Genomic DNA, 10,032 nt, shown 5'->3' on the forward strand with positions numbered 1-10,032 from the left:
TGCCATAGTATTTCCTTCAAACAATGAGATCCATGGCTTCTCTGTCACCGTGTCGGTCGGCATGGTCAGTTTCCGATGTACTTCTCTCAAATCCGTGCCTTGGTCTCCATGGGTTGACATCGCCCCTACCCAGTTGGCCTCGTGAATTTCTTCCGTCATCTCCCCCTTCATGATAATGGCAGCAACCACTGGTTCTATTATTCGTTCATGTGGGGTGTGCTTTCCTTCGACCTGTGTCATCTCCTTCTGTGATGGAGGGGTTATCGTCATCGTACCTGGTGTTTTCAATCCCCTCGCATCCGTATGTATAGTCCCACTTGTGCTTGGTTGTTGGGCAATAGGTGTCTTTGTAGTAATCATTTTCCTAACATCCCTCTTCGGTTGTCCTCTAGCCATTCCGGCACGGTGGCTGTGTAGCTTCATTGCTATATGTGCACCTTAGTGGAACGGTTGTTAACGTCCGCCAGAGAGTGATATTTTGTCTTGGAGCCTATGTTATTTAGTTTTGATTGTTATTAAAACATTAATTGTGGATTTCAAATGTAAAGATAATTAATTAATCTTAATTTTAAGGGATATGGTTACCTGATTGTATCTTCAATAATATATGGTATAAAATATTGAAAGTGGTAATATATATAATTGTTTGAAAGTAGAGATATAATTAATATATATGTAGTGATGTATATGTGATAAGGTAGTTTTCTCCTCTTTTAATTGTTATTATTATATTTATTTATTTATTATTCTGAAAGTGTTTCTTTTTCTTTTTGTTGATTTGGATTTTCGTTCAACTATCATATTTTCTCTCATTTTTCAATGATTTTTTTGTACTAGTTGAAATCTAATGTTTATTCTTAAACCCTTGTCGTACAAATTGGGGTAGAGTAGAATACAACAATTGTGATTCCTCTACTAAATATAAGAGGATATAAAGAAACTAAACTGGTGGACTCTCATTTTGGAGACAACTTTTTTTTATCATGGTATTATTATGTTATTATTCAACAATTATTTTATTTTTTTTTAAATAAGTTTCATATACATTAGTATTTTACCATTATTTTATATTGTAAGTTATATCTTAAACAATCATGAAAAATAATTACATTGTAATATATGTCATGTTTGTAGATTAAAGGTTCAATAGAAATGACAGAAAATTTGTATAAGAAAATATTTTTTAACTTATTGATAAAAATTAACTATCTCTCATTAAAAGATGTTAACTTTATTAAAATTTATTTTCTTTTTCATTGTTCGAAAACTATCTTCTTTATATATATAATTAAAACAAAAGATAATATATATTATGTTGATACAACAAAGTGAATATAAAATAGATCAGAGAGAAAAATATTGATTCTTTAATGACCAAGTAGAGAATTTAGTGAAAGCACCTGTTATTATTTTTAAAGAATAAGTGACTTTTCAAAGTGGTGTATCTAAATTAAATAAAAATTAAAGAAACAGGATATCCGTTAAAGGTATAAATATGTAATTGCCTTATTCATCTTTAATGATTCTCAAGAATATTGGACCCAAGGCACTATTTTAAAGATTAAATACCAGTTTGGAGTACCCTTGTGAACAATAAACTAATCTAGTTTAGTAGGCATGTGAATAGCTATATAAAATATTTTCATGTGAAACGGACCAGTCATGCTTATATATTTCTTAGACTCAAACACAACTTGTTATGATTCAATAAAGCAAGTCAATGGTCTTAAACAAGCAGGATTAATTGCTAATTAATAATCTTCTACCCTCCCTCACCAAGGGGGATAATTAGTTAATTTTCAAACTAACTACTGTAAGATTGCATTATCTATCAGCATTATCTATCATGCTCTCTTATCCAATGACTTGGTATAATTCAATGATTAAATTTGAAGACTTTAACTACTTTTTGTTGGTTTTCCACCTTATGATAAATAATCACTTTGGACTTGAATCATACGAATGAGTCTATTAGAAAGTCCCATTTTCTGGTAAACACATCTTACTAAAGATAACTTTATTCATAACATTTGACTTCAAAATCTCTCATCATGATCATGAATGAATAACGTTTAAGCCTATTTGCCTATAAATGTTTTTGAGAATTAGTGTTTAGCCATATAATTTACCATTACTTAAAAAATATATTTGACAAATATCTCAAGTAACCAAGTTCTAGAAACAAACTAGAACTTAGCCAAATTCTAGTACTTGAGAATTTTTAAAAAATTAAAAATTACCCCAAACTTTTATATATTATAAAAACATCCCATCATTTATAGTTTTGTACCCAATTTCATTCATAGTTTGTTGTACAAAATTTATACCATTATATACATATACAAATTTTATCCGAGCTTGCTCTCTGAAGTCACTTCCAATTACAAGTAGTAATAGTAGTTTTCCGTATACAAATCAATATTATTTTCCTTTTATTTTCTTACTCTTTTTTTAAATTCACATATGTTAATTATGTTCGTTGCCATGGCTTTCACAGAACATAAAATGATAATAAAAATTATAGATATTTTAAATAACTTTTAGAACTTATGGGTATAAATTTAAAAAATTAAAAGTCAAAATATTATCTCAAAATCTATGACCAAACACACGATAAAACTTCACTAAAAATGACTTGCCAAAAATATTTAAAAATTTATGGTTAAACGCTTGATAAAATTATTGATAGTTTAACCTGGTTTATAACATATATTTTAACTATTTATAATCAAGGAACAATGAATTAATTAAATAACTAACAAATTTCCCTTTATTTCATTGTGTGAATAGTTGAATTAATTAATTAGATGTATGCATGATGTAGGAGAAAGATTGTTCCTCGAAATCATGTGAATATATAGGCCTAACCCATCGATAGCCACCTAAAGTTAACATCAATTTTCACTTGGACACCTCAAGTAGGCCTTATTCATTTTAAACACCTTAAGTAGGAGACCGTTGTGTCATATTGACACTTTTTTGACAACAAGGCAAATATATAAGATGTGTGTATTACACTTGCCGATGACGTGTCAAAGTAACAAATTATATAATTACATGTGACATATATATAAAAAAATAATTATTAAAAAGATATATTATGAATAAAAACCTATTTTATAACTATTTAATTAATTAATTAATTACAAAAAGGAAAAACAATCTACAACACATTTCTTTTTTCTCCTCCACCATTTTCATCCTTCACCATTTCCACCAGTTTGGAGTACCCTTGTGATCAATAAAATAATCTAGTTTAGTAGGCATGTGAATAAACATTGCTCTATAAAATATTTTCATGTGAAACGGACCAGTCATGCTTATATATTTCTTAAGACTCAAACACAACTTGTTATGATTCAATAAAGCAAGTCAATGGTCTTAAACAAGCAGGATTAATTGCTAATTAATAATCTTCTACCCTCCCTCTCCAAGGGGGATAATTAGTTAATTTTCAAACTAAGTACTGTAAGATTGCATTATCTATCATGCTCTCTTATCCCATGACTTGGTATAATTCAATGATTAAATTTGAAGACTTTAACTACTTTTTGTTGGTTTTCCACCTTGTGATAAATAATCACTTTGGACTTGACTCATACGAATGAGTCTATTAGAAAGTCCCACTTTCGGGTAAACGCACCCTACTAAAGATAACTTTATTCATAAAATTTGACTTCAAAATTTCTCGTCATGATCATGAATGAATAACGTTTAAGCCTGTTTGCCTATAAATATTTTTGAGAATTAGTGTTTAGCCATATAATTTATCATTACTTGAAAAATATATTTGACAAATATCTCAAGTATCCAAGTTCTAGAAACAAACTAGAACTTAGCCAAATTCTAGTATTTGAGAATTTTTAAAAATTTAAAAATTACCCCAAACTTTTATATATTATAAAAACATCCCATCATTTATAGTTTTATACTAAATTTCATTCATAGTTTGTTGTACAAAATTTATACCGTTATATACATATACATATTTTATCCGAGTTTGCTCTCTGAATCACTTCCAATTACAAATAGAAATAGTAGTTTTTCGGATAAAAATCAATATTATTTTCCTTTTGTTTTCTTACTCTTTTTTTAAATTCACATATGTTAATTATGTTTGTTGTCATGGCTTTCACAGAACATAAAATGATAATAAAAATTATAGATATTTTAAATAAATTTTAGAACTTATGGGTATAAGTTTAAAAAATTAAAAGTCAAAAAATTATCTCAAAATCTATGACCAAACACATGATAAAACATCACTAAAAATGACTTGCCAAAAATACTTATAAATTTATGGTTAAACGCTAGGTAAAATTATTGACAGCTTAACCTGGTTTATAACATATATTTTAACTATTTTATAATCAAGGAACAATGAATTAATTAAATACCGAACAAATTTCCCTTTATTTCATTGTGTGAATAGTTGAATTAATTAATTAGATGTATACATGATGTAGGAGAAAGATTGTTCCTCGAAATCATGTGAATATATAGGCCTAACCCATCGATAGCCACCTAAAATTGACATCAATTTTCACTTGGACACCTCAAGTAGGCCTTATTCATTTTAAACACCTTAAGTAGGGGGCCGTTGTGTCATATTGACATTTTTTTGACAACCAGCCAAATATATAAGATGAGTGTATTACACTCGCCGATGACGTGTCAAAGTAGCTAATTAAATAATTACATGTGACATATATATAAAAAATAATTATTAAAAAGATATATTATGAATAAAAACCTATTTTAAAACTATTTAATTAATTAATTAATTACAAAAAGGAAAAACAATCTACAACACATTTCTTTTTTCTCCTCCACCATTTTGGGGTACCCTTGTGATCAATAAACTAATCTAGTTTAGTAGGCATGTGAATAAACATTGCTATATAAAATATTTTCATGTGAAACGGACCAGTCATGCTTATATATTTCTTAGACTCAAACACAACTTGTTATGATTCAATAAAGCAAGTCAATGGTCTTAAACAAGCAGGATTAGTTGCTAATTAATAATCTTCTACCCTCCCTCTCCAAGGGGAATAATTAGTCAATTTTCATGTGACATATATATAAAAAATAATTATTAAAAAGATATATTATGAATAAAAACCTATTTTAAAACTATTTAATTAATTAATTAATTACTTTAAAAATTACCTTTCAATAAAGAAGAAAAAGGAAAAAAAAATCTACAACACATTTCTTTTTCTCCTCCACCATTTTCATCTTTCACCATTTCCACATCTCCTCCTCCTCTAACAATTATTACCTTGATGCCTTCTTCTTCAAATTTGAAGATTATCATTCCTACCATCTCTTTCTTCAAATCTACCTATTATAATCAATTTGGGTCATAAGCAAATACCCATAATCCAACATACTATTATTATCTCTTCAATCCTTCAAATTCAACCTCTCTCTTTTTTCAATCACCTTCACCATTGGAATACTCGTTTTGAAAGTTTAAAAGTACCCAAAAAATTTTATCCATGATAAAATCAGATCTGTTTATGAATTTACTTGAAATGGGTTCATCAAAATAGAAAAAGTTAAAAGCTTTGAGAAGTAGAAAATTAGTATTTCAAAATTGAATCTGAAAAAAATAACTTAAATAGAGAGGTGAAAATAGACCCACGAACATTTGAAGGATTCGGCGAACTTTCCGACAATGGAACTATGAAAAAAATTAGGTGGAGAAATTTGATATCATGAAGAAAATATATGCTCTAGACATATTTTGGTCCTTTGTTAAATTATTTTTGTTGATATATATTATTAATTTAAATTTCCACATCAAGAAATGACAAAGAGAGGAGAAAGTTGAATATACAATGGTGGCAAGGTGGTGGTATATGGTGGAGGAAGTGTGGGACGGAGAGAGAAGGACGAAGAAATAAAAAAAATTAAAAAATCATAAAAAAATATGTCTTTCACGCGCTCAAAGTAAGTGTAGCACACATAATATGCCAACTCAGCAAAAAGTGTCAAAATGACATAATATGACCCTACTTAAAGTGTCTAAAATGAACATCGTCCAGTTAAGGTGTCTATGTGAAACTTGGTGTCAACTTTAGGGGGCCACCGACGAATTTGGCCTTTGAATAGAAATTCTCATGAAAGATACTTTACATAGTTGGGCTTCAATGAGGGCTTCAGCCACCAAGTGAAAAATCAAATTACAAAAACCTCGCTCCACTCATCATTGCAGAGCATCAGTAGGTAAGAAGTTTATTGGAGTCTCACTTGGTAAAACTTTTGAATGAGATCACGGTTTTGAACAGGAGAATTGAATTTCGTAGTTCATTTATAATATTTATTTTTTCTAATTTTATTATGTCTTTTTACAAGAAGTTTTTATTTTTACATATAAAAACTAAAAAAGGTAATGTTCTTATATTTATTTGTAAGTGGAAAAGATATACTTGTTTTTGACATGTGCCATGACCCAATAGTCCACATTTAGGGATGAAAATGGGGTAGGGCGGGACAAGGATAGAACAGATTAGGCTTAACTCACAAATTTTTTTAATTCATTTCTCTCCGCCTCACATGATAAAAAAAATTTCATTTTTAACCCGCCTCACCTTGCCCACATATATCCGATGTCTCAAGTAGTAGTCTTTGCACTGGGAAAAGGATTTTGTATCATTAGTGACAAATTCTAACAACATAATGTTGATGATTGGAGAAAAGGTAACCTGACATTGCAAGAGGAGGTACCCTTAGAAACCATCATGGCCATATGATCACGACTTTTTCTGCCTATTTTGATAGTTGTAGTTACATAAAAATCATTTTTAACGATAATAGTTTAATTATCGATAAATGTGTATTCTTAGAGGGAATTAACATTTTTGGTAAATGTCCCTAAAATATGTAACAATATTCAATCTAAAGACAATTAACTAATGTCGGTAAAGACATTAGTATTTTTTGTTAATGTGAATTTTCATTGGCGCTAAAAGTTGTTTTTTTCGTAATCAACGCAAGTACGATTGAAGCTCTCACAATTAATTTGAAATGGTGCCTCAATCATGATGTTCAGAGGCATATGCACTATGCAGGAGGGGGTCACTAGGTTCACGTGAACCCATGCTGCCCTCTCAAAATCATATATAGTTGTGTTATATTTTAAAACGTTTTGTTAAATATAGATGTGTGAATCCACAATTGAAGTATCATATAACGCAACGGTGACAGGGTGCACCTCTCAGAGAGGTTAGAAAGTTGAATTTTATATCTATCTTGTTTTATTTTTCTTTCTAAAATTGGGTAACACCTCTTTAAGTGGTTATTGATAGCACTTTTGGTGTTTTATTTAATTAAACATTTCAATTTTGGACCTATAATTTTAAAATTTTAACTGTTTTTAATAATAAGAACCTAAATATCAAACCGATTAGATCCATATTTCCATAATAATGCACCTATCATCTCAAAATCTTAAATACGTCTCTGAATTTGATTTTGATAATGATATGATGATTAGAATGGTTATTCAAATGATCAAAGGCTTATTGATATATTCAAGATGAGGTTAGACAAGTGATAAATATGGCCAGAAGGGAAGATTTCAATTTCTTCACACTACATGAAAAAGAAAATCAATTGTCGATCTTTTAGCTAATTATTAACTCAACAGTTTATATATGAATAATGTAAAAAAATTGATAATCTATAAATTGTAGTAGTATATAACTATAATTTTAATAGGTAAAAGTAAGTTGTGATAGCGTGCAATTTGTTTTTACACTATTATATATAACTTAAATCCTATTAAAAAGAAGAAGATGAAGAGCGTTTGAATTGACTTAAAAAGTAATTTTTAAGTGAAAAATAAAAAGTCAAACTTAAATGACTTTTAAATTAAAAAATAAAAAGTAAGAAAATAACTTTCTTATTATACAACTCATGGAGAATATTGAACACAAATTTATTAATCAACACACGTCTAAAATAGTAAAAAACCAAATAAATTGAAATGGAGAGCAACAAATAAAAAAGAGAAAGAAAGATGAAATAAGATAATGTTTGACATTTGTTGCTATAACAAGCGTATGTTGTATGCAGTCTTGGCGGATCACGGCTTGTGGTGGTGAGGGTAGAGTCGAACGGGGAGTCCCTTGGCCGGAATCGGCATTGGATTGACTATGATTTTCTCATCTGGAATAATTTTTTCAAACTTGAACCTCTTAACAAGATGGTGCATGAAAACAAGAATTTCTAAACGAGCATATTCTTTTCCTGGACACATTCTTGGTCCTCCTCCAAAAGGTACAAATGTGTATGGAGCTGGTCCACTTCCTTCAAATCTTGATGGGTCAAATTTTTCTGGATCTGGAAAAAATTCTCCACTCTTATGTGTAGAATTTGCACTCCAATATATCTACATATATAAATTTTTATTAATCATCAAACTATACATGTATCAGACTCGAAAGTTTTATGCACTAACAATGTATATATGTATATTTACCTTCCATCCTTTAGGAATAGAGAAACCATTGAAGATGAAATCAGAAAGGGCTTCCCTAAAAGCACCTTGGAGAGGTGGTGCAAGTCTTAAAACTTCACATGCCACATTCCATGAATATTTCATCTTTTGAATGTCTTCCCATCTCAATAATTCCCCTGGACCCTTTGATTTGGCTATCTCCATTTGCTCTATAACAAAACAAATATTTGTAAAAACAAATAAATAATAACACCTTCATGCAGAGTACCCTATTTATGTGAAGGGGGGATGCATGGCGTTGATCATTTGAGTTAATAATTAATTAATTACCTGTGTAAACTCGTTGATAAATATGTGGAAGCTCAGCAAGATACTTAACTATGAAAGCACAAGCAGAACTAGCAGTATCATGTCCACCAATCAACAAGCCTAATATTTTATCAGCAATATCCAAGTCCCCCATAAATTTCCCATTTTCATCACATGTTAACAACATATGTGACAATATATCTTGTGTTGATGATGCTTTCCCCTCACCTAAATCAATCTTCCTTTGTTTTATAATCCTCACTAACTCTTTCCTAATAAAAATTGAAGCCTTAATTGCGCGATTGAATGGTGTTCCAGGCAAATCTATAGGTATTGAAATCAATCCAGAAGCCAAAACATCGAAAGGGTCAGCAAATTTTGCGACATGATTAGGATCCTCCACGCTTAAAAACAATCGACACGCTAACCAAAAAGTATAACGTTTTGTTAATGGGAAAACGACAACTTGTTCTTTATTTTCCCATCCGGAAGCAAAGTGACGTTGGGTTATGTGGTCCATAATCCCAACGTAACGTTGCAATGCTTCAGGTTTGAAGAAATTAGGAAGCATTTTTCTCATTTTTATAGCTTCTTCTTTCGAAGATGTTTGTGTTGAAGATGGAAACACTTTGTTCACTGAATTTGGCCACCATGCTTGTACTAACTTGTTTTCGTTGGAAAACAAGAATTTGTTGCCTGATGCACCACAAAAAACCGCAGCTTCTTCACCTAGAAGGTGAGTTTTGAACACACTAGATGAGTACTTAGCCACACGATCAAAGATGAATTTTTCAGGGTGGCCTTTCCAACCAGTGGAGAGAAACTCGAGGCTCTCTCCAAATACAGGCCACCCTGTTTTGCCTGGAGGAAGTCCTTCTCCGGATTTGTTCTTGTACAAGAGCAAGAGGGAAACCAAAAAGACAAATACACAAACAAGAGAGACATACAGGAACTCCATATTAACAAATAATATAACTTGTCACACAATTTTACAAGAAATGCTCTTTGTGTGACTTGTTTTCTTGATGGGAAAAACTAAGGGAGTATATATAGGCATGTATAAAATGTGAGGTTCACATATTTTTTATTTTATTAATTATAGTGGAGGTAGTGGGTGAGCCATTGAATAAATATGTCACTTTTGAAGTCAAAATGCATAGAACAATTTCGGCATAAATTAATTATGTAGACCCAAATTAGTGTAAATGGGTTGGTGTAAAATCCTCAATGGAATAGCGCTTGTAATATGCGCT

At 30.4% G+C, this 10,032-nt stretch overlaps 1 protein-coding gene across 1 annotated transcript; it reads right to left on the reverse strand.

Annotated features, from left to right (window-relative positions):
* Window positions 1-7,821: 7,821 nt before the first annotated feature.
* Window positions 7,822-9,781, reverse strand: LOC102603547 (beta-amyrin 28-oxidase-like). The gene is made up of 3 exons (XM_006338067.2): window positions 8,801-9,781; window positions 8,492-8,679; window positions 7,822-8,401 (listed from the first exon to the last, which is right to left on the reverse strand). Exons 1-3 carry the CDS (start codon window positions 9,735-9,737, stop codon window positions 8,096-8,098), a joined length of 1,431 nt encoding a protein of 476 aa, XP_006338129.1. The 5' UTR covers window positions 9,738-9,781; the 3' UTR covers window positions 7,822-8,095.
* Between the last annotated feature and the right edge of the window lie 251 nt (window positions 9,782-10,032).

This window comes from Solanum tuberosum, unplaced genomic scaffold, assembly GCF_000226075.1.
Source record: "Solanum tuberosum cultivar DM 1-3 516 R44 unplaced genomic scaffold, SolTub_3.0 scf00002, whole genome shotgun sequence".
NCBI lineage: Eukaryota > Viridiplantae > Streptophyta > Magnoliopsida > Solanales > Solanaceae > Solanum > Solanum tuberosum.

Coding starts and splice junctions, on each gene's coding strand:
- LOC102603547 (XM_006338067.2), bottom strand. CDS start 9,737: ATGGAGTTCCTGTATGTCTCTCTTGTTTGTGTATTTGTCTTTTTGGTT. Junction 8,680..8,800: donor TTATCAACGAGTTTACACAG/GTAATTAATTAA, acceptor GTTTTGTTATAG/AGCAAATGGAGATAGCCAAA. Junction 8,402..8,491: donor CTATTCCTAAAGGATGGAAG/GTAAATATACAT, acceptor TTATATATGTAG/ATATATTGGAGTGCAAATTC.